The sequence below is a fragment of the Artemia sp. Qi Xiang Cuo genome, chromosome 19 (assembly GCF_049724085.1).
Source record: "Artemia sp. Qi Xiang Cuo chromosome 19, ASM4972408v1, whole genome shotgun sequence".
Lineage (NCBI taxonomy): Eukaryota > Metazoa > Arthropoda > Branchiopoda > Anostraca > Artemiidae > Artemia > Artemia sp. Qi Xiang Cuo.
In genome coordinates, this window is record NC_142812.1 from 19,559,248 (window position 1) to 19,585,128 (window position 25,881).

General features: G+C 36.4%; 1 protein-coding gene across 1 annotated transcript in view; it reads left to right on the forward strand.

Annotated features, from left to right (window-relative positions):
* Positions 1-25,881, forward strand: part of LOC148940583 (3-hydroxyisobutyrate dehydrogenase, mitochondrial-like) — a 172,685-nt gene that overhangs the window by 30,624 nt on the left and 116,180 nt on the right. Inside the window, exons 3-6 of the mRNA XM_089105680.1 lie at positions 2,375-2,553; positions 4,679-4,800; positions 7,399-7,609; positions 19,504-19,630. Of these exons, the coding sequence (XP_088961806.1) occupies positions 2,375-2,553; positions 4,679-4,800; positions 7,399-7,609; positions 19,504-19,630 (639 nt within the window). The remainder of the gene's footprint in view (positions 1-2,374; positions 2,554-4,678; positions 4,801-7,398; positions 7,610-19,503; positions 19,631-25,881) is intronic.

The following is a 25,881-nucleotide window of genomic DNA, read 5'->3' on the forward strand; positions in this document are numbered from 1 at the left end:
GTCTTTGTATACTGAAAGGAACAACTTTTCCGAAAGATCTCGCAAAGGAAACTCTACTGCAAAAAGTGATCCCTAAGTAAGTTTTTCTATGGGGGAGATCAGTCCCATTTTTTAGAATATTTTCACATTTTTATGTTAAGTCAAAGTTGAAAATATTTCGGAATTTAGCTTGGAAAGGAATCAGTGACGTAACTTTGTTGAAATCCTGGGGGGGGGGGCATAATTGGAGCCAGTTTTCTCAAATCAGTGGAAAATGACAGTGAAAAATGAAAAATGAGCAATATAATACCATAAAAGAAAATATATTGGTTACTAAAGAAAACTGACCCGTTTCTCAGGATGCTTGAATTATGCAGGGTTATCTTAGTTTTGACAATATTTTTGAGGGAACTAAGTTTCAGCTGGGGGGAAACTGGGGTCTTGAGGAGGGGGCAAACTAGGGACTGGAGGGGGCAGTTGTTTCCCTGATGCATAGAAAATTACGCCCCTGAAAGGAGTATTTTTTTTTGATTTGAAATTTGAGAGAAGTCTTGTTCCTGAAGTCTTCACACGTCTCGGGTTTGAGAAGTTAACCATTTGTTGTTTTTTTTTCAGATCGATGTTTGACAGTGCGTCAAGCAGTGGAGATTTTTTTTTTTTTTCGATGGAAAGGAATGTCTATCGTGCATGAGGAAATTTTTGAATTGGCGTTTTCATGTAAAAAAGATAAGGAGCAATTCAAAATGAGTAGATAAAATGTGCAGGCCTGCAACCAAATAACTAATTGACAAGAACTGCTATTATGACACATCTATGGCAAGATTAATGTGTCCGGGGCCGACATACGTGATCACACATCCTCTGTCCCACCCTTTTTAAAGCGTTTATTCTGCCCTGGCTGCTTCCAAAAAAAGATCTCAGGTCTCCATTATAATTTAACCCGGCCTAATTTGGGTGTGTTTATTTTCGTATTTTCTTTTGCAGGCCACTTAGAAAAATAAGGAAAAATTTAAAGAGTACGACATTGGACTTTACAGCCCCTACAGGCGGTGCTGATCTCCCTTTCATGGCTCTTCAGCCAGGAAGTGCATTGGGGGGCTGGGGGTAAGCCATTCGCACACCCTTTCTGTTTACCTTCCCCAGTTTTCTCCAGGTGCTAATTTAGAACTGGGTTACTTTGGCTGAGCTTACAGAATCATGCCACTGACCCCCATTCCAAACCAAGTAACAACGACACCAGGATTCGAGCACCTGTCCCCACGAACAAAGGATTTCATGTTTAACGTGCTAACCACTTGGCTAGGATCTCGGAAAAGCTTTTGGGATTCAATATTCCTGTGTCTTAAAGCCATTGAAGACTTTTTTGTGATACTCATATTGAGTGGACTCGGACTATTTCATTCGAGTCATAGCGTTCATTTAGAGAACATTTCCTTGAAGACTATTCTTTGTTCGATGAATAGTGTTTGACATCTTGTCATTAAGGCCGATCATGATAATTTTATCTAATATATTAATTATATTATCTAATATATTAATTATAATTCTTCTTATGCCATGTAGTTAGTTATCGTTGTGCTTTAACCGATTTTGAGCGTGACTTTTTTCAGGATGAGAAAACACTGGTTTCACTTTTTGTACATTTTTCTTAATGATATTTTAGAAAAATGATCAAGTTCTTTGAGTTTCTTAAATAGAAGACTCATACATGGGAGATGAAAGTGTATCTTTGTTTTTCCATTCGACCGGTATTTTTGGAAAGAATAAAAATTGTTTCTGTATTTCTTTTTTTAAGGAGTATAAACCATTCACAATTTTGTACATTTTAATTGCTGTAAGGTTTACAGCTGCTGTTGAGATGACTTGTGTTTTTGGGCGAACAGTAATCTATAACTACTATATAGTAATCTGTATATAACTACTATATTTACTATATAACTGCTATATTTACTATATAACTACTATATAGTAGTTGTGTAATCTATAACTGTTACAGTAAATCTCATTGCTCTCCAATATGAACAAAGTCAAGAAGTAAAAGCAAAAAACTTTGAAAACGATTCAGACAATGCGGAAAATTATTTGATTAAAACTCTGTTTTTTCCACTGTTTTCTGCCTTGTAGCGTTATCTCTTCGGTCAGTAAGGAGCAAGCAATCATCAGGAACTCTTCCTCACGAGCCGGATTTTACTATTGTTGCGAATTTTGAAGCAGTGGCGTCATTAGGATTCCTTATCTCTTCGAAAAATTGAGTGCGAATAAAATTTCGGATTCGCCATAAGCATTGTTAATTATAAGATTTATTTAAAAAAAATCTTTTTAATATTAATCTTTTACTTTTCGTTTCATCATAAACAAGGGTATAACTTTAAAACTGAATTTTTTGCTTTTCCAGGGTCATCCAGTGGTTGTATATGATGTGTTTCCTGAGTCTATGACCCAATTGACTGATGAAGGAGCAACTATGGTGCATCATCCTGCTGAAGTGGCCGAAAAGACGGATAGGATTGTAACTATGCTTCCAACCAGTTCTCATGTAAAAGAAGTTTATCTAGGAGAACAAGGAGTGTTCAAGTATGGCTTAAATACGTCCTAAGACCACACTGGCTATACATGACCCTTGACAACAAAGAAGAAAAATATAATATTGTGATTAAAAAAAAACAGGAAAACTGGGGTGATTTTCAGCCAGTGGAAAGACAAAATCGGATATTTTGTCAAGAACCTCCGCCAAGCCGTCTCCCGTGCTAAAAAAAACTAACCTTTTGAAGTGAACATTAAACATTGGACATTAAATTCTTCTGCTTTGTTAATGTTCGCTTCAAAAGTTTAGTTTTTTTGTAGCACTAAGGACGGCTTTGCGGAGGTTGTTGCCAAAATATCCGATTTTTTCTTTTCACTTCTTTTTTTTTCCACTGGCTGAAAATCACTCTTGTTTTCTCGTTCTGTTTTTTCAATTATATTTTTTTATATTTTCACGTTTCTTTTTCACACGTCAATTATGGCTTCTTTTGCATTCCATTATTTGGATCCTTTCTAGTGGATAGTTACTGGATGGATCTTTGCTACACTTACTGATTCAATTGACCAATTAAATCCGAGATATCAAACCTATGTTTGTTAGGTCTTGTTTTGACTTTTAAATCTGTCTGAAAGTCAGAATTTATGATACGAAGAGAAAGTTAAAATTAAATCTAAATCGCGTATCAGACGTATATACAATTAAGTAACAATGGACAAATTGGCTACATTTCAAAAATTTAGATACGTAACATCTCTTCCGTCTACAACCGGGTGTTGACATCTTTTTCTATATTGTTTATGTTTTGTTTTAGATTTATCACATTAGATTCTATTTGTCAACACTGTTGTTGATTTTGAAAATTGGCTGAAAACACTCATCTGCATATTTTCTTCGAAGCAAATCTAGTGGATCAAGAATCTAGAATACTCAAATATTTCTTCCATCAACTAAAAATCCCTGCATCAAGGGTGGATCCAGGATTTTTTTTTCGGGGGGGGGGGGTTACTAATTTTTGACTTTTTCGGGGGGGGGGGGTTACTAATTTTTACTCAGTTTTCGACTAATTTTACTGATTTTTACCTAGGTTTTACTAATTTTCGGCTTATTTTCGACTCGGTCAAAAATTTCGGGGGGGGGGGGTTCAAACCGGGTAACCCCCCCCCCTGGATACGGCCTTGCCCTGCATCATTTGATGCTCTCATCAGCTGATTTGGAAGCAACGCAGTAGCTTAATGAAAAAGACTCTAAAGAAATGTTGCTATTATTAGCATAGAGTTCTTCATGCTTGCAGACATCAACGGAATTCAAACAGGGATATTAAATAGTCGTTGCGACAAACTAAGAGATAGAGGTGCGTGGATCCCTTATGACAGCCAAAAACCTCGTAAATCGGTCTAACAGATGAATTAAACGAATGGGCTGGATAATTCAAAGAAGAAAATGCAGAAATAATTGCTTGGCTGACATGAATAGTTTCTGGAAATTACTGAGAAAGGTGTAAATAACATACTTAGATTTTAGAGGTAACTTGGAGGCCGGTTTTGTTGAGACCAGAACAAACGATATCAACTACAGTTTGCAAGAGCTTAAAGATCTTTAGATAGTAGAAGAATGTCATCTGCATAAAAGTGATGGCTGGTAGTGACATAGGGCTCAATCAGTTAGGAGGAATATGTCTTTAACGTTTCAGATGATATTATCGGAGAGAACTGGACCTAGCACAGGGGTTTTCAAGGGCGTTTTACACATTTCCAAATAGTGATAGTGTTACTAAGACGGTTGTGTAGCTTCAACCATATGGACACATTGCCGTACTAAGCCCATTAGAGATTGCAGTAAAAATGATTGATTCCACTTCTCAACAGAGAAAGAATCGCCTATGAATGTATGATGAAGCCAAAAGCCTTGGAATTGTCCTTTGCACACGCAAATAATTTCTTTTCAGTTTTTGATGTTGATCTAAAGCGGTGAAGGTATTTTGTACACCCTGCTTTTTGTGGAATTTGAACAAATTGTCTCAATGGTCGCACCTTTCGTGGATTTATAATGCGATGTTTACCCATTTTTTTGTAAGTTTTAAGATTATATACATATCTTAGATATATTTTGAACATATATTCAAATTCAGGGTTTTAAAAAAGCATGTTACAACTTAAAGATAGCTCTTTATTTTAGGAGTGCTAAAACCGGTTCACTGTTGATAGACTGCAGCACTATCGAGCCAGATGTATCATTTAGTCTTTCAGAAGAAGCGCTTAAGAAGGGATGCGTTTTCCTCGACGCACCCGTTTCAGGAGGTAAGAACGTTTCTGGAATAAAAAGAAAAAAAATATGTACTAAAAAATGACCCAAAAATCCGTATTTATATAATAACAGAAAAGAAATGAGAATTGTCAAAAAAAGTTTTGACAATTAATAACAGAAGAAAATTCAAGATTGGAAAGAACTACTTTCATGTCTCGCATAGTGACATACGTGTATGTGAGTAAGGTTTCATCTTATAATAAATCTATACTATTTAAAACAGTCATTTATAGTATCCATAGAATAAACGAAGGCCAGGCCATATAGTGAGCTATAAATTTAAGCATCAACAAAATTTAATTGAATAATATAACGCTCTAAGAAAGAAAAGGATCTTTTCACTCAATAAAAATATTGGCATGAATAAAACACAAAATAAAATAAATATATGGCCATATGCTGGTAAAGGACAGGCTGTATAGTAAGCTATAAATTTAAGCATCAAAAATATTACTCAATAAAAATATTGCCATAAATAACATACAAAATGAAATAAATATATGGCCTTATGCTGGCGAAGGACAGGCCATATAATGATCTGTAAAATTAAGCATCAAAATATTTGATTGAAGCAATATAACGCTCTAAAAAGAAAAGGATGCTTCCACTCAATACAAATGTTGGCATGAATAAAATACTAAATAAAATAAATGTATGGCCTTATGCTGGCGGAGAACAGGCTATATAGTAATCTGTAAATTTAAGCATCAAAAAAATTTAATTGAAGCAATATAAAGCTCTAAAAAGAAAAGGATCCTTCCACTCAATAAAAATGTTGGCATGAATAAAGTACGAAATAAAATAAGTATATGGCCATATGCTGGCAAAGGACAGGCCATAGTGAGCTATAAATTTAATCGTAAAAAAATTTAATTGTCATATGCTGGCGAAGCGTTGCTGCCATCTTAAATTCAGGGGAAATACACCTCCCACCCCTGCGGAAAACTCCCCTCAACGGAAAATATGTTCCGGAAAATTCTTCCACGCAAAAAATTACTCCCCCCATGAAAAATTCTCCCCCGGTCCTGCATATTAATAACGGTCGTATCTTCAAATTTTAAAGTATTTGAATAATGGATAATTTGACCCCTATGGATAATTCTTCTGCCCGGAAAATTCACCCCCTGCGGAAAATTCTCCGTTGATGTTGTTCAGACCGTTGCTCAAGGCCGTACCCAGTATTTTTTTCGGGGGGGGGGGTGTACACAAAAAACCTAAAAAAAATCATAAAATTTTTGTTTATATCCGTTTTTGTTGCGTTTTTAGGAGTCAGACAAAGATGTTTTTCTTTGGGGGGGGGGGGTCAAACCCCTCCCCCTAACTCTCCTCCCCAGGGTATGGGATTGCCTGTGTTTGATGATGTTTATTATGTTTCGACATGATATGGGTGCCCTTCAAAAGGGTTGCATCTCAGTATTTGGTTATGGTAGAAGATGGAATCCTATTTTTATCTATGGTACATGTGGAACATAATCTAAATTGTGAACATTGAGAGGATTCAGCATTGATTAGTTCAGTCGTTCAGATAAGAACATGTTATATGTATTTTTGGAGGGACAGGAAATAAAGCGACAACAGGGAAATATAAACGATGGTAATTTAATTACAACTGCAACGCTGTCTATTCAAGACTAAAAAAAGAAACTGAAAAACTATATACTAAGAATTTCTAAAAAACGCAATTTAAATTAAAACTACTACTACTAGCAACTTACCACAGCTCCAACCCGCCTGAGGCCAACACAGTTACATACCATCCTTCTCCATCCCAATCTATTCAAGGCCTTCCTCTTTACACCCTCCCAGCAATCTCCTATTTCCTTTAAATCTTTTCTTACGTCATCCTCTTACCCAACCAAGGACGACCTGCTTTTCGTCTTGCCCTAGACGGTTGGCCGAAGGACAATCGTTGGCAATTGTCATTCTTCATCCGCAGAACGCACCCTAGCCATCTCAATCTTTCTCTCATTATAGCTGTAGAAAGGGAGACTGGAACAAAACTTTTCGTACAGCCTCGGTCAGTCAGTCGGGTACCCAAAAATATCTGTAGGCAATTTTTCTGGAAAACATCAAGCAAATCATCCTCCGCTCTTCGGAGCGCCCATGCTTCAGTCATGGACTAGTAAAGACATCGTCTTTACTAGTTCTCTTTACTTTTCTAAGTTCTCTTCTCACCGTCTTTACTAGTAATACTACCTAATTAAGTGAAGCTGTCCACGTGATCGATCTTTTTTAACGTATTCTAGCACTCTGAACTCGCAAAACCTCTAGAAGTTCTTTCATTTTGCTCACACTTTCATCTAGGATGCTTAAATCATCAGCGTAATCTAAGTCCAAGGAAGTTTTACTTTCCCATTTATTCTGTGTTCTTTGATTGCCTTTGCTGTGCTCCTTAAGACAAAGTCCATCAAATGATCTGTATCAATGGGGATAAAACACACTCCTGCTTAACTCCTGATTTACTGCAAAACCCGCTACTACCTCATTCTCAATTTTGAGGATAGGAATACGAAAATTCTATATTATGTGGGTTCTATTATTTACTCATTTGTGTAATTCTTAATAATTCAATCTGTTTTATTTATTAATAGGGACAGTTGGGGCAAAGGCTGGCACTCTAACGTTCATGGTTGGAGGCCCTGAAAACGAATATGAGTCTGCAAAACCCCTCCTTCAAGATATGGGGAAAAATGTTGTGTATTGTGGAAAGGCTGGATCTGGACAAGCGGCCAAGATTTGCAATAATATGTTACTTGCAATTAGTATGATTGGCACAGCTGAAACTATGAATCTAGGTCTCAGGTAACTCTTTTCATTTTGTATTTACAGTGCTATTATTTGGCCTTAGCTGCTAATAAAACTGGTACTAAGGAAACGGGTGCTAATAAAAATGTGCTAATACAACTGGTATACATCAAGAAGGATCAAGAAGGAGCCGCCAATCTTCCCGCCGGTTTGCTGCTGCAAGTATGTCCTCCCACTGAGGTTGGATTGATGTGTGCAGGTTACGGAGATCTGTCTGGTACGTTCGACGCAGGTTGTTTCTGGGTCTGCCCCTGTGGCGTGGACCCGTTGGCTGCCAATGGAGCGCTGCATTTGGTAGTCGGAGATTGTCCATACGTAGCACGTGGCCAAGGTATCTCCATCGGCGGACTCTTATGATATATGTCACAAGAGGCTGGCCAGTCTTGTTACGGATGGATTGATTTGTTATTCTCTGCTGCCAACGAATGTTGAGAATCCTTCTGAGACATGTGTTTTCGAAAGCAAGTATTCTTCTCTCTTATTCCTGGTTCAGGTGCCAGGTTTCGGCTGCGTAAAGCAGCACTGGCATAATATTGTTATTGAAGAGTTGTAACTTTAGCCGTATAGAGAAGCTTTGGGACCGCCATACTTTCCGTAATCTATTGAAGGCCCCATTGGCTTGGCCGATTCTTGTGAGCACTTCTTTTGTGGTCGATCCGGTACTTTGTAATGTGCTTACCAAGTATTTGAAACGGACGACTTGCTCTATATGGTGGTCTCCGCAAGTGATGCTCGGGGGTGAATCTGTGGTAGCCATGCATTTTGTTTTCTCATTATTTATTTTCAGTCCGACATGGTCACCTCTCTCCCTCACTTTGTCAAGGAGTTCTTGGAGTCTTTGCTTGCATGATTCTAGGACGGCGATGTCGTCAGCAAAGTCTACATCACTGAGGTGTGTTTCTGGATTCAGCTGGATTCCGTCTGTGCAGTTAAATGTGCGTCAGCAATTTGCTAGGTATGGAAAACATGCAGATTCCTCGCCAGTTGCCTGGGAAGGACGCATCGACTTTCTTAAAAATCCTCACAAGGGTGCTACGTTTCCAATCTGAAGGCGTTTTGGCAGTCATTGAGATTGCTGCGAACATCGCTGTCCAAAACTTGAGGCAGGTCATAACCGTTACTATGATAATTTCTACGGATATACGGGCTTCGCCAGGCGATTTCTTATTTTTAGGCGTATTTGCCGCTGCTATAATTTCAGTGGATGACGGCGGATCCGTGCTAATATCTAAGGGAAACAGTGTTGTTGCTGGGATCTCTGGGGGATCCTCTGGTGGAGGTCTATTCAAAAGCTTCTCGAAGTGACTGGCCCAAATTTCGTTTACGTCAGACTGCTGTGTTTTCAGGATGCCCGAGGGGTCTGTTACTGGTCCATGTTGAATAGAGGATTTCTTTCCAATAATCTCATTATTGATTTTATAGACGGCTCTTGAATCACCTCTCTCTGCCGCCTCTTCTGCCTGCGCTGCTTTTCGCTCCAGCAGATTTCTCTAGTCTTTTCTGGCAATCTTCTTTACCTCTTTATCCGCAGCTCTGTATTCATCGTTTCTGAGGATCTGTTGGTCGGGGTTTGTCTTTGGATAAGTTAAGAGATGAGATATTTATTTCAAAAAAATCGCTATCACAAGCCCACAAAGGGCCGAATTCGGACTTTGGAGTCGACAATATAAATGGTTACACTAAAAATGCAAAGAACAGCAGCAAAATAGAGAAAACCATGATGAACAATCATTTAAAAGTCAATAATTAAAACTGCAAAAAGTCAATTAGAAAATTAAAAAGATAAAAACTGGTCAAACTAAACTTAGAGCGAAATATAAATGCATTAAAAACTGGTCAAACTAAACTTAGAGAGAGACATAAATGCATTTAAATTAAAAGGGATGCTAAGAAAATGTCAATAATTCAACTACAGTAAATCAGTAAAACGAGTTAAAAACAATAAAAACTGGTCAAAAAGGGGGGGGGGGGGCAAGCAAATGTGTGCAAGAACCTGGGCAGTACCATCAACCTAATAAACAAAAAAGAGGGGGGGGGGGAAAGAAACTATTGAGAAATTTTATTTATTTTTCTGTAATGAAGGGGATAAAAGTTCTTTCGTATCTAAAAGTAACGCAGCGGATGGGGGACAAAACAGGGATGGGCTCGGAAACAGCTCGAGGCGGCCGTAATTTGGATGGGCAGTGGTGTTTGGGGAAAATACTTGCCGTCCGTAGGTTTGTTATGGCATTTTTTGCAAAACGGAGGCACAACGAAACCCTCCTTTGGTCCAGGGTTTTCAGACTAGCTTTTTTTAGGAGCAGAGAGTCTGGCACCTTGCCTTCTTTGAAAATTATTCGCAAGACCCTTTTTTGAATTGATTCGATTTTTTCCGATTCTTCGCGAGAGATACTAGGGCGTCAAACTGGACAAGCATATTCTAGATGCGGGCGAACAAAAGACGTGTAAATTCGTAAGGAGTGGGAAGGGGGACGCTGAATTTATTTAGGAGCTTAAGGAGGGCGATAGACACATTAGCTCTATGGATGATGTCTTTAACGTGGATATCCCATTTGAAATTTGAAGAAATTGTGACGCCAAGTAGTTTAAATGAGGACACAGAAATTTCAGGAGGGATAAGATTAAGAAAATAGGGCGAGATATTTGAGGAAACAAATGGGCATTATCATGGACTTAGAGGCGTTTACTGTCATGTCTAAGTCTAAGGCCTCGTCTCCAATTTCATTGAGGATACTCATAGGGTCACTTATTAAATTTATGAAGCAAGTTTCAACAACCGTTAGGTCATAAACAAAATTTCCATCGGTCAGGAAATTCCCTTGCGAGGCTGTTGATCATTACTGAAAAAAGGAGGGGACCTAGGAGAGTACCTTGGGGTATGCCGTTGTGGACAGGGAGAGGATTTGAATTATGGTTTTGGTATTTGACAACTTGCGATCTATTTGTTAAGAAGGAGGCAACTAATTTCACCAGTAAGGGATCAATATTGAACTCGTTAACAAGTTTCTCAATTAAAATATTGTGGTTAACTAAGGTCAAATGCCTTCTGAAGGTCAATGGAAATTAAATTTAGCCAGGAATTAGGCTTTTCAAGGGTTTTCCCGATGTGATCAATAAGAGAAACGAGGTAATGGGAAGTAGAGGTGGATTTTAGGTAAGAGGTAGGATTTTTTCCTTTAGCCAATCTGCAAGTAATCCTTCATAAAGTTTCGAGAAAATAGGAGTAAGAGTTATAGGCCGAACGCCTTCAAAACCACGCTTTCCGTTTTTGTTTTTCAAAGGGGTTATGAAACCCTGTTTCCAAATTGTAGGAATTTGCCCAGACTCGGTAATTTTTTAAAACAGGAAGACATCATGTGCAGACTCGATATTATATATATATATATATATATATATATATATATATATATATATATATATATATATATATATATATATATATATATATATATATATATATATATATATATATATATATATATATATATATATATATATATATATATATATATATATATATATATATATATATATATATATATATATATATATATATATAAATATATATATATATATATATATATATATATATATATATATATACAGAGCTCTCAACTCCGTGGCAAACGACATACCACGGCATGACATGGCATATTTTCTAGGAGACTTTAACGCGAAAGTAGGGAACGACCAATCGTTTTCCCCAGAGATTCTGGGCGAGCATGGCCTGGGCCAGCGAAAACGAACTACTTATCGATTTCTCGCTCCTTAAAGACCAAGTAATCGGAGGTACCCTATTTTCTCATCGGAATGTGCACAAATATTCTTGGATACCTCCTGATGGCCGTACCCGAAATCAGATTGACCATTGTCTTTGGAGCAGGAAGTGGATATTAAGCCTACTTGATACTAGGAGATTTAGAGGAGCTGAAGTTGGCTCAGATCATAATCTGATGGCAGCAAAAATCCGCCTCAAATTGAAAAGAAATAGAAAAGCAAATAAGGCTCACCTTAAAGCCAGTCTTTGACTCGGAGAAACTGAGGTTAAGAGAATTCAACCAAGCCTTTAAACTAGAGATGCGGAATAGATATGAAGCATTGTCTTTACTCGATGATGCTGATAGCAATCAATACTACGAAAACATAAAATTGGTCTTTCAGGTTGCTACGAGAGCCACCATTGAGTACCGCAAGAGCCCAAAAGACCAGTGGCTATCTGACCAAACATGGGAACTCATAGAGACAAGGAAAAAAGTAAAAGCATCACTTATCCTTGTGCCTTCGGTGATTTCTTGTCTAAGCCCTTGTCTTTCCTGTTTAACAAAATTACCGAGTCTGGGCAAATTCCTACAATTTGGAAACAGGGTTTCATAACCCCTTTGAAAAACAAAACGGAAAGCCTGGTTTTGAAGGCGTTCGGCCTATAACTCTTACTCCTATTTTCTCGAAACTTTATGAAGGATTACTTGCAGATTGGCTAAAGGAAAAAATCCTACCTCTTACCTAAAATCCACCTCTACTTCCCATTACCTCGTTTCTCTTATTGATCACATCGGGAAAACCCTTGAAAAGCCTAATTCCTGGCTAAATTTAATTTCCATTGACCTTCAGAAGGCATTTGACCTTAGTTAACCACAATATTTTAATTGAGAAACTTGTTAACGAGTTCAATATTGATCCCTTACTGGTGAAATTAGTTGCCTCCTTCTTAACAAATAGATCGCAAGTTGTCAAATACCAAAACCATAATTCAAATCCTCTCCCTGTCCACAACGGCATACCCCAAGGTACTCTCCTAGGTCCCCTCCTTTTTTCAGTAATGATCAACGGCCTCGCAAGGGAATTTCCTGACCGATGGAAATTTTTTGATGACCTAACGGTTGATGAAACTTGCTTCAGAAATTTAATAAGTGACCCTATGATTATCCTCAATGAAATTGGAGACGAAGCCTTAGACTTAGACGTGACAGTAAACGTCTCTAAGTCCATGATAATGCCCATTTGTTTCCTCAAATCCTCGCCCTGTTTTCTTAATCCTATCCCTCCTGATATTTCTGTGTCCTCATTAAACTACTTGGCGTCACAATTTCTTCAAATTTAAAGTGGCATATCCACGTTAAAGACATCATCCATAGAGCTAATGTGTCTAACGCCCTCCTTAAGCTCCTAAATAAATTCAGCGTCCCCCCTTCCCACTCCTTAAGAATTTACACGTCTTTTGTCCGCCAGCATCTAGAATATGCTTGTCCAGTTTGGCGCCCTAGTATCTCTCGCGAAGAATCGGAAAAAATCGAATCAATTCAAAAAAGGGTCTTGCGAATAATTTTCAAAGAAGGCAAGGTGCCAGACTCTCTGCTCCTAAAAAAAGCTAGTCTGAAAACCCTGGACCAAAGGAGGGTTTCGTTGTGCCTCCGTTTTGCAAAAAATGCCATAACAAACCCTCGGACGGCAAGTATTTTCCCCAAACGTAACTCCCCATACAGATTACGGCTGCCTCAAGCTGTTTCAGAGCCCATCCCTGCTTTGTCCCCCATTCGCCGCGTTACTTCCAGATACGAGAGAACTTTTATCCCCTTCATTACAGAAAAAAATGAATAAAATTTCTCAGTAGTTTCTTCCCCCCCCTCTTTTTTGTTTATTAACTGATGGTACTGCCCAGGTTCTTTCACACATTTGCTTGCCCCCCCCTTTTTTGACCATTTTTTATTGTTTTTAACTCTTTTACTGATTTACTGTAGTTGAATTATTGACATTTTCTTAGCATCCCTTTTAATTTAAATGCATTTATGTCTCTCTCTAAGTTTAGTTTGACCAGTTTTTAATGCATTTATATTTCGCTCTAAGTTTAGTTTGACCAGTTTTTATCTTTTTAATTTTCTAATTGACTTTTTGCAGTTTTAATTATTGACTTTTAAATGATTGTTCATCATGGTTTTCTCTATTTTGCTGCTGTTCTTTGCATTTTTAGTGTAACCATTTATATTGTCGACTCCAAAGTCCGAATTCGGCCCTTTGTGGGCTTGTGATAGCGATTTTTTTGAAATAAATATCTCATCTCTTATCTTATCCAAAGACAAACCCCCGACCAACAGATCCTCAGAAGCGATGAATACAGAGCTGCGGATAAAGAGGTAAAGAAGATTGCCAGAAAAGACCAGAGAAACCAGCTGGAGCGAAAAGCAGCGCAGGCAGAAGAGGCGGCGGAGAGAGGTGATTCAAGAGCCGTCTATAAAATCACTAATGAGATTATTGGAAAGAAATCCTCTATTCAACATGGACCAGTAACAGACCCCTCGGGCATCCTGAAAACACAGCAGTCTGACGTAAACGAAATTTGGGCCAGTCACTTCGAGAAGCTTTTGAATAGACCTCCACCAGAGGATCCCCCAGAGATCCCAGCAACAACGCTTTGAATCTTACTATTATTCAATTTTATCATTAAAAAACAAAGTAAAAAACCATAACGACATACCAAACAAAATCCAAATCATATCCAAAAATCAAGCCCATTTCTATTAACTATAAGACCAAATAACAATCCAAAACAAAAACAAAATGACCTCCCCAAATAATTATCCGTCTCAGGTTAAAATCTGGATCAGTGTTAAGGTCTGTTGGGGAAAAACTTAACAATTCCTTCACCAGCACTAGATCCTACCTGAAATCATATAATGTACTACAGGTAATTACTTGGTAAAAAAAAAGACTGTTTTCCTAATTTAGTAACTGAGATAAATGAGCACTTCAACAAGGTCTAGACCTTACACATCCATCCAATAAGCTAGGACAAAACAGTATATCCAACCCGATAATCCGAAAATCAAGTCCAAAATAGAGCAAAATCAGCACTAATAAGTATAAGTCATTGTCCCAAAACCAAGCCATAGCACCTTAAATCTACAACATTTTAATATTCCCCAAGTAATCACCACACATCAGGGCTCCTCAGATGAAAACTCATTGCCTATATAGGTTTCGGAGCATAAATTTCATTACCCAGGCAAAATTAGCGCGCCATGCCATAGAATATGGCATACCCCTATATAGTGATACTTGTGGAATACCTATGAACAAAAATAAAATACCCAAAAATATAAAAATATACCAAAAAATGTTTTTTCCGAGCTTTGTTAACCAACATTCACCTAGCATTAAATCAAAATAAACACATCCCAACTGTGAAAGAATATCTTTCAGCCAGTATAACTCCCCTTGTTTGCATAACACTAACTAACTTTCGTTCAATTTCTACGAACTAATTTCCAAATATCCTACGTTATTCTTTACCTGCAGGTGTCGAAACAAACCCTAAACTCCAAAATCATACAGGGAAGAATATGGCATATGGAAGAGAAAAAAATATTCATCCAACAGGCTACCTCAAAATATCATTCAAAATATCTTGATAATTTTTATTATACTTATTTAAAAGTTGATTATATTGAAAACAAAGCTTTTTAAATTGCCAAGCAAGTTTATTGGCGGAAAAACCTCTTACGATTAGCTCATTGCTAAGTATTTTACATCTACTTTTAAAATCGATGTAATTAGTAAAAATTCTTGCATATCTAAATAGTTGGGCAAATTACGATGAATATGTTATTTTCGAATGTATATTATTTTTAGGAAATGGGAAATTGCTATTTCAAAATTAAGATCATCTGTTTTATTATATATTTAAAAAAATAGTGTATTACTAGGTGCAACATTAATATCTAAATCTAGAAAATGGTCATAATTGCCATTCCCATTGCTAGATTCCAGCTTTAACTCTGCCGGATGTATTTTATTTGAAATCTCTAAAAAATCTGCACAATTGATCACGAGAAGGTCATCTAAATATCTTTTATTATTTGAAAGCAAATATTTTATGTTACTTGGATTCTTTTTATCCATCATATAATCATATTCTAAATAGCTTAAAAACAGGTACGCTATAAATGGACTACCATTACCCCCCATAGGAATTCCAACACTTTGACTATATAGATTACCATTAAATTCTATAAAAGTATTAAATAGAATACATTCTAGTAGATCATAAATCATATCTAAGCTATAACATCTATAACTAGTGGTACTGTTAAAGTAATTAGTCCATTTCGCCTTCTTATTATACTTATCAATTTTAAAAAAAGCCAAATTAGACAAAAGAAAAGCTTTCTTAATAATCTTTTTAAATTTATAAATACTAATTTAATTGGTTGATTTGTATATAATGTAGTGAAATCAAATGACTCCACTCTTTCGGCTGAAACTAAAGCCAGAAAATCTATTACTTGCAATGAATTATTAACACTTCAATATGGATTAAATTTAGAGAAATTTTTAATCCCCGAGCAATATGACTCAAATTTATTTTTAATTTCTCCTAAAATACATGACAGGTCAGTTGCCGCAACTCTGGTAGTGCATCTTGCTGCACCCGCAATAATTGTGGTTTCGGGGGATTTTTATGAAGTGTTGCCGTCCAGTATAAAAAAGAAAAATGATTTAATACCAAAATTAATCTACAATCAGGGAGGCATCTCTACATAATCACTTTGATCATTGAAGCATTTTCCATATCTGGGGACAAGCTTTGTAATTTTTCCTCCATAAAATGTGTCCGCCAATAATTCGAATTGAGTTGTGACAATTTATTTAAGTTTTCTCCTCAGATAGTATGTGCTGGCCCCAAGTCACTTCATCTGCTTTTAGAAAGGATAGTATCCCACCAAGGGACACATAATGGTTCAGAAAATCCACTCTGTCCTTTATTATGTTTTAAATAGCTCAATGTTGGCATCAAAAAGTTTCTTAATGAGAATCTGGAGTAATATTGTTCCCAGCTTCTTAAATTCCCCAATTAATATGTATTTTCGGTCCCAAGTTGCCATCATCTTGTGGCTGTTGAACGTTTGGTTTTTGCTCGTTGAGTTTCTGAGTTTGTGAGTTGTTGAACAGTCATGTTTTATGAGTTGTTTTGAGCTATTGAGTTTTTGAAGAGAGTTTGTGTACACTCTTCATTATGTATTTTCTTCATATTTATGAATAGTCATAGAGAATTCGCATTGCTGTCCGCCACTTCATATGGAAGGGATGGTTGTAGAAACTTTGCTGGGGCTCATTCAGTTGGAAAAGAGAAAAAAGTGATCGAAGTGATCGAAGAAACTCCTAATGGCAACTTATGGTTAGAGTTTGAAAATCAGAACAAATAATTCTATCATAGCAAAGAATAAAGATAATAGGAACTCTGCTTCAGTTTGAAAATGGTAAAAATCAACTCGTGCATTGTCACACATATGTATTGTGTACTGTAATGGACGCTTTTTCGTCCAACCTCGAGATGTAAAGACGAGATATAACTACCCGGGGGTAGAGTTATGGCACTCTACAGTTTAGCAAGTAAATATTACAAATACTACATTCTACAGTGAATACTACATAATGCTAGTATAAAATAGTACCTAATACATAGGGGGTAATTCAGTGCATCTGCTTAATTGATTGAGATATGGCTTGACCCTGTTACCCCGCAGACGCCCAACCTCCACTCGCAGTAAGTCTCTATTAGTTTTACTGAAGTACCAGTTCCTAACTCGTGCATTATCATTTATTCTTGAAAATAATCTGTTTAAGCAATGGATATTGTAATTTTGTATAACTATCGAAAAGGGTGCCATACTTTCGTAGGGTTTTATATAAAAGGCGACATTGGTAGACTTCTGGATAAGAATTTTAGACAAACTTTCCATGAACAGTAGAATGCTAAACATGAGAGTTGTAAAATTGGACAATGTAGAAGATGGATGGAATAATTTTTGTAAAATAGTTTGGGAAGTCGCTGATGGTGTCTTAGGGAAGAAAATTAGGAACGCAGCAAGGAATATTTGCGAAAATACTTTACGTTTAATAGAGATGAGGAGGGGCTTGTACAAGAATTATTTAAATGATAGATCATATGAAGATAAGAGAAAGGAGGTGTGAAGTGGAGGCCACGGGTAAAGTTACCAAAGATCTGGAAGATGCAGACAGACGGCATAATAGTAAAATATTTTACTGGCATGTTAATAACTTGAGAGGGAATAGTCAACCTAACTTTTCCCAGCTAAAGATAGGATTCTGGCCACAATTAGTGATAAGGAAAGAGTTAAAGAGAGATGGGTAGAACATTTTGAGATTGTATTAAACCGTGGTAGAGTTACAGGAAAAGGTTTAGAAAAGAATAAAAAAATTTGTGGCGCTTTGGATGTGAAGTAAGATTTATTTTGTGAGGAAGAATTACTGACAGTGCTAAAAGGATTAAAAATAATAAGACTCCAGATGCTGATACTGGGGTAAATGAGGTTCTTAAATATGGTTGTTATGGTGTTCGAAATAAATTACTGAAGAGAATGAATATGATTTTAAAAAAGGGGAAGTAACTATCGATTTTAAGAAAACTCTAATTAAACCCCTCTATTAGAAAGATGATAAGACTGAGTGTCGTAATTATAGACGCATTAGCCTGGTTTCTATGATACTTTTATTACATAGAGATGCTGTAGATAATGTTTTAGGAGAAGAACAGCGTCATTTTAGAAAGGGTAGAGGATATGCCGAGCAAATTTTCGCTCTTAGATTAATAATTAAGAAGTTGCGGAGTTTTCAAATACCTTTGGTCCTAAGTTTTAAAGATTATGAGCAAATGTTTGATCTAGCTGGTAGAAGAGTTTTAGCGAAGGTCTTGCCCTTGTATGGTATACCAGACAAATACACTAGAGGGATTAGTGCTATGTAGGAGAATGCTGCGGCTAAGGTAGGAAATGAGGGTAGTTGCTGGTTTCGTATTAATTGAGGACTTAAGCTAGTTTGTGTTCTCTCCCCATTTGTAATGATCATTTTCATGAACTTCATATTAAGGAGCACAGCAAAGACAATTGGAGAAGTTAAAATAGAATGGGGAGGTAAAACTCATCTTGACTTAGATTATTCTGATGATTTAAGCATTTTAGATGAAAGTGTTAGCAAAATGAATGAACTTTCAGAGATTCTGCGAGTTCGTGGTACAAGAATAGCTTTGAAAATTAATGTTTGGAATAGTAAGTTGCTAAAGTTAGAAATAAGTGCAGATGAAAAGGTGACGTTGGATAACGAGAAGATCGATCAGGTGGACAGCTTCACTTACCTCTTTAGTATTGTTACCAAAGACGGTGGGTGCATTGAAGATATTAATAGTAGAATAGCCAAGGCCCAGGGTGTTTTTTCATAGTTGAAAAAAGTCCTGAAGAATAGGAAAATGAGTCTGAGAATCAAGATTAGAATATTGGAAGCTGCAATGATGACAGTGGTCAAGTATGGTTCTAAAGCATGAGTGCTCCGAAAAACGGAGGAAAGATTTGTCAGATGAGTTTTAGAGGAATTGCCTACGGATTGTCCTGGGCACTGGACTGACTGACCATATCTCAAATAGTAGGCTGTACGAACAGTGTGGTTCAATCTCACTTTCTAGGGCTATAATGAGAGAAAGATTGAGATGACTAGGGTACGTTCTATGGATGAAGGATGACAGAGTGACAAAGATTGTCCTTTTCAGCCATCCGTCTAGAGCCAAACGAAAAGAAGATCGTCCCCAGTTGGGGTAGGATGATGTCATAAGGGAACATTTAAGGGAAATAGGAGCTTTCTGGGAGGGTGTAAAAAGGGAGGCTTTGAATAGGTCGGAATGGAGGAGGAGAGTGCGTAGCTGTGTTGGCCTTAGGTGGCTTGGTGCCGCAGTGAGTTGTTGTTATTTGTAGTAGTATATATAAAGATATATAAAGAGCTAATTTTGGATATTGATGTAATATTTTAGCGTGTAAATACTACGCTCTACAGATTTGTTTGCTTAAAACAAATTGAATCAAGTAAAGTAAATATTTTCTTTTCAGGCTTGGCCTGGACCCTAAATTACTCGCTGGAATATTAAATACTAGCACTGGACGATGTTGGTCAAGTGAAGTTTATAACCCAGTACCAGGAATATTGCCTAATGTACCCTCATCTAATAACTACGAGGTATTTTACTGCGTTATTTTTATCTGTTTCTATTCATAGATATAAGGAAATAATTAATGCAAAGCAATAGCCCGATCCCTAGGAGGCAAGGTTTACTTCATTTAATGACTTTCAATTTGAGTATTATGTTATCACCTTTAGAATTTGACTAGGAGAGTGTTCCAACTTCTATCTATTCCAACTTCTGTACTATTCCTACGACGTTCTAACTCTTGCCAACGTCAATACGCCACCATTAGTAATCGCAACTGTTCAGCAATTGTAGGTGTTAGACTCAGCCCTTTTCACTTTTTTCGTTCCAGTTTACTTATCGCACCCCGCGTTCAATATAGCTCATTGCGATTGATTTTCGTCATTGATAGCCAATGAAAACCATTGAAATTAAAATGAGAAATTGAATTGTGGGTAGAAGTAATAGGCGTTTGTTTGTATACCTATATTCGTTTTAGTATAACGTTCTCCACTTAATACCTGCCACCTATCAAGGTAGCCAGTGCTACCGCAGTAAGAAGTTGGAACGTCATTACACCAAAAATTTAGGTATATTTAGTTCTCAAATTTTACTTAAAAAGATATCCTGCACAAAAAAAAAAACATTTTGACCCGTTAAAGTTCTCATATGTCCTCATAAGTTGTGTTAGAGCCGTTGATACATTGACAGATTAGCTGTTGAAAGGTCTTCCACTTGCTTTGAAAGTTTCAAAAGGTCGTTTCGAAATTGTTTTATCAGATTTCTTCCCCAGTCTGCCAGGATGGTGATGGCTGACATGCACTCTACCTTCGAAAAAAAACTTCTGGCCTTTGCGTTTTCAACACTCCGTGAATGCGGTCAAGATAGCTAAGTTGTTGTAGTCGCATACTGAAGTATTGTTTTTTCCTGCTGCAGCTGTTCTCGAAGTTCTTGGCTATAAGCTCTGTCGAACTTTAAATGGGTACCTGGAGAAATCTGGGGAAGGTAAACAGGAAGGGTGTGGGAAAGCACAAGATGGCTGGCTCCCAATTCCGCATTGTACTACCTGGCTGAAGGGGAGATTAGCATCCAATATCATATGTAAAATCCAATTTCATATTTTTTACCCTACCTCCAGTTTCAGAGTTCACGTCTCTCAGGCTTACAGAGCAACAGGAACGACTGTTAGAGCAACAGGAGCAACTGTATTGACAGATGTTTAACAGAGCAACCTAAAAATGGATAAAACAAATTTTGTTAATACTGATTTTATCTGTTGTCTTTTTTTTATCACGTTTTTAGTTTTTATTAATTCTTCCAGTTTAGATTTTATCTCTTTTTCTTTTTGCTTTCCGCGTTTTTTGTTTTTGTCATTTTATTTTAATCTGATTCATTTCGCTAGTATTTTCATTCAGAAAATGTGGATATGTCTCTTTGAAACTTTTTCCTAAAGCGACGAAGAAGGGAAGCGGTTGTCCTTCTGAAATATTCGCTTAGTTCTGTCCAGTATTTTGTTGGGCCCATTAAACCCCATTACACCCATAAAACCCCATTGGTCCCATAAAACCCCATTCTCGTTTTTCTTTTCTTTGGCTTTTATTCTTCGGTACCCCCTTTTGGCGTTACTGTGAGGATTTATAAGATAACAAATATAAATAAGAATAAATTAATATGAAGGAAGAAATGAAGCCTAAAAAGATTACAAATTGCAACGAATAATCAAGAAACAAACAAAGAACGTGTAGAAAATAACTCAAATAACGGTAACTGTTCCTATCCCTTTTAATTCAACCAGACACTGCTGCAGTTCTGGCAGCTCTAGTTCTTGCAGACCTGTCAAATGAAATGAACGCAAGGTTCTTTGTGTAGCTGCAGATGTTCTTTTGGAACTTCATCTAATTAAAATGTAGGACTGTACTCTGAATTTTTATTTTTGAAGGGAAGAAATGAATTTCAATTCACTAACCTTGCATTTTGACAAGCCATACTTGAAAAAATATATATAGCTTTGCTAAATAGGAATCGTGGATAGAAGATCTCCAAAAATTCTGGATTTCTATTTCCATCCGCCGTCGCTGGAAATTATCTTCCTATTCGCTTTTTTTCAAGTCTTGAAAATACAGATGTTTTAGATATGACATTTGTTTTAATCCGGGTTGCAGCGGTAGCTTGCAACCTAGTAAGAGACGAACACGTCCCATACTAAGAAATACAGTAGCCCATAACTCCTAAAAAAAAAGTCAGACCGAAACACAAAGTTTACTATTAGAATCGCCTTGTCCAAAACCTTATCTGGGAAACTTACAGCTCCTTGGCTTTAATAACTAAGAAAATCCGTTTGGTTGAAAAATATGAAAAGTTGCTTGATTTACGATATTCTGCATCGAGGGTACCTTTTTCTTTCTTTTTTTTCCTCCGCAGCTAGCGGGGCACTGAATGTTTAATGGCTTATTTTAAAGGAAATTGATGTATTTAAAAAGCTTTTCTAATTTAAAAAAATAATTTTAAAATAGAATCAATTTTTTTACGAAAAACTGTATTTTCATGTGTACAAGATCGATGAATGACATCATAATCTTAGGTTTTAACCATATATGGCGTAAAAGTAAATGCGATATTATAATGTTAGCTATAATTACATTAGTATAGAATCGCTAATGTTATTATGAAAAGTGCAAAAATATTTATGGTTTCTGAGCAATAACATTAATTTTTTAATTCAAACTAGAAAAGTACCTGAAAGTTTTAAAATTCGTTTTGTTTTTTTTGTTCGATTTAGGCAACGAAAGTTTTATTTCATCTCTCACTTCAAAGTTATAATTGTCTCCTGGAACCAAACTATTTTTGGCTCAGCTTCTAAAGTGCGTACCTTTTGTGCTATATTTCCGTAGAAAACAAATTAAATTTTTTATTTTATTTTAGTTTTCAGTTCAAAATCACTAACGTTAATTTGTAAACTGCAAAAATATATACGGTGTCTGAGCAATAATCTTAATTTTTGAATTCAAAGTAGAAAAATACCAGAAAATTTTAAAATTAGTCTTGTTTTTTGTTCGATTTAATCAACGAAAGTTTTATTTCATCTCTGACTTCAAAGTTATAATTGTCTCCTGGAACCAAACTTTTTTTGGCTCAACTTCTAAAGTGCGTATCTTTTGTGCTATATTTCCGTAGAAAAGAAATTCAATATCTTATTCTATTTTAGTTTTCAGCTCAGAATCGCAAAGGTTATTATGTAAACTGCAAAAATAGTAATGGTGTCCGATCAATAATATTAATTTTTTTATTTAAGCTAGAAAAATACCTGAACATTTTAAAATCCGGGTTGCAACGGTAGCTAGCAACCTAGTAAGAGACGATCACGTCCAATGCCAAGAAATATAAAAACCCATAGCTCCTAAAAAAGGAGTCAGATCAAAACAAAAAGTACACCATTAGAACCGCCTTCTCCGAAACCCCTGTATAAGAAACTTTCTGTCATTTGGCTTGAACAGCAAAGGAAATATATTGGCTTGAAAATCAAGAAAATTGACTTTAACCACGTTATTCTCCACAAACGGCATATTTTTTCCTTTTTTTTCTTTTCCACAGATAGGTTGGCACTGGAACATCGTAGAGAGTTTTTCAATGGCTCATTTTAAAGGAAATTAATTGGGTTAAAAATCTTTTGTAACTAAAATAAATTATTTTTAAGAGAAAATAAATTTTTCCACTAAAAACTGCATTTTTGATTACTATTACTACTAGTAAGAGACGATCACGTCCAATGTTAAGAAATATAAAAACCCATAGTTCCTAACAGAGGAGTCAGATCAAAACAAAAAGTACACCATTAGAACCGCCTTGTCCGAAACCCCTGTATAGGAAACTTTATGTCCCTTGGCTTGAACAGCAAGGGAAATATATTGGCTTGAAAATCAAGAAAAGTCGCAGTTACTACAACATTCTGCCTAAACGGGATATTTTTTTCTTTTTTTTTTCTTTTTTCTTCTTTTCCCGAGATAGCTTGGCACTGGAACATCGTAGAGAGTTGTTCAATAGCTCATTTTAAAGGAAATTAATTAAGTTAAAAATCTATAGTAACTAAAATAAATTATTTCTAAAAGAGAATAAATTTTTCCACCAAAAACTGCATTTTTGATGTCTTTTCACACTGTAGTATTTCAAACATTATACCAGCAGTAAGATTTGAACCCACGCCTCCGAAGAGACTGGTGGCTAACACCAGTGTCTTGGACCACTCGGCCAGGCTGTCTCTCATAAATAATGTATATTTGAATCTGGGTTGCAGCATTAGCTAGCAACCTAGTAACAGACGATCAGTCCCATGCTAAGAAATATAAAAACCCAAAACTCCTAAAAATAGAGTCAGATCAAAACAAAAGTACATCATTAGAATTACCTTGTCTGAAACCCTACTAGATAAATAATGAATGTCGTCATAGCTTTATATTAGAGCTATGACGTGAATAGAAAAACACGAAATTATGTTGTGGTTTCTGAAGACGTCATGAAATAATATCATTGCGCCATGACGTCATCATGAAATAAAATCATTACGTCGTGACGTCATAATTACTATATAAGAAGCGTAAGAACTGTAAATGTTCTCATTCATAATTAGATAATGGTTAGATCAAAGCAAGCTGCACGCAAGTTAAAAAAACAGTCCTACACAAACAACAGAGATAGTATCTTGAAAAGAGAAAAGCAAAGGTATTCAACCGACCACGCGTATCGAGATGCGAAAATTGATAGTGACAAACAGCGTTATTATAATGATGTAGTTTAGACATGCAAAAATTGAGACAGCCAAACAAAAGATCAAGGAACGGTATGATAATGATGAAGATTACCGAATCAAATATAACAAAAAAGAAAAGCAAAGGTATTCAACCGTCCAGGTGTATCGACAAGTAAAACTTGAGACAGCCAAACAAAAGGTCAAGGAGCGTTATCAAAATGATGAAGATTACAGAGAAGCAAGAATTGAGCAGGCTAGACAAAAGATCAAGGAGCGTTATCACAATGATAAACTTTATAGAGAAGCAACAATTGAGCAGGCTAGACAAAAGAGCAAGGAACGGTATGATAATGATGAAGATTACCGAAACAAACATAAGAAAAAAGTTGCTACCAGAATAATGGGTAGATACTGGGGTGACAAAAGCTATAATGAAAAAATTAAATTCTCTGCGAGGTTGTACCGTAGAACACATAAGGACAAAGGGAAAAATTACATTCAGAAATACAAGAAGATGGCAAAAATGCAGGCTGATCTTCGTAAATTGAGAATCCGGGTTGCAGCGGTAGCTAGCAACCTAGTAAGAGACGATCACGTCCAATGTTAAGAAATATAAAAACCCATAGTTCCTAACAAAGGAGTCAGATCAAAACAAAAAGTACACCATTAGAACCACCTTGTCAGAAACCCCTGTATAGGTAACTTTCAGCCTCTGCGCTTGAACAGCAAGGGAAATATATGGGCTTGAAAATCAAGAAAATGGGCAGCTACTACAATATTCTGCCTAAAAGGGATATTTTTTTTTCTTTTTTTCTTTTTTTCTTTTCCACAGATAGCTTGGCACTGAAACATCGTAGAGGGTTGTTCAATAGCTCATTTTAAAGGAAATTAATTGGGTTAAAAATTACAGTAAAGAACGATCTTTTGCCAATAGTAACTGATATACAGTGGCTCCAGGGGTAGCTACATCCGGGTTACAGCGGTAGCTAGCAACCTAGTATGAGTTACAGTAAAGAACGATCTCTCGCCAATAGTAACTCATATACGGTGGCTCCAGGGGTAGGTACAAGTACATAAAAGGATCGATATGGTTCATCTTAAATGCAGAATATGTAAGTTTCATCAGATATAATTTCATGATCAAGATTGATCAATGACGTCATTATCATAGGTATTACCCAGATTGTCTCTTACTATTCCAATTAAGAAAAAGCCATAGGCTTTTTCCTGTTTGTAATTTCACAGTATCTCGATGTAGTGGTAGTCCGGTTTGTAGCAGTAGCATTACAATGAAACATAAATAGGGATTATGTAATTTCCAATAGTATCATGGCTGTAGAGATGGCTGAAACCTAGTTACAATAAAAAACGATCATTGAAATAACAAAAAATTGCCTACCTTTGGACTTAGCTAGCTACTTGATTATTTGAGACTCGTCTCTTACTATTTAAAAGAAGAAAAAGCCGTAGGCTTTTTCCTGTGTGTAATATAATAAAGAACGACATCTTGCCTATACTAAATTTTATACGCCACTTAATTATAGTATAGGTTAGTAA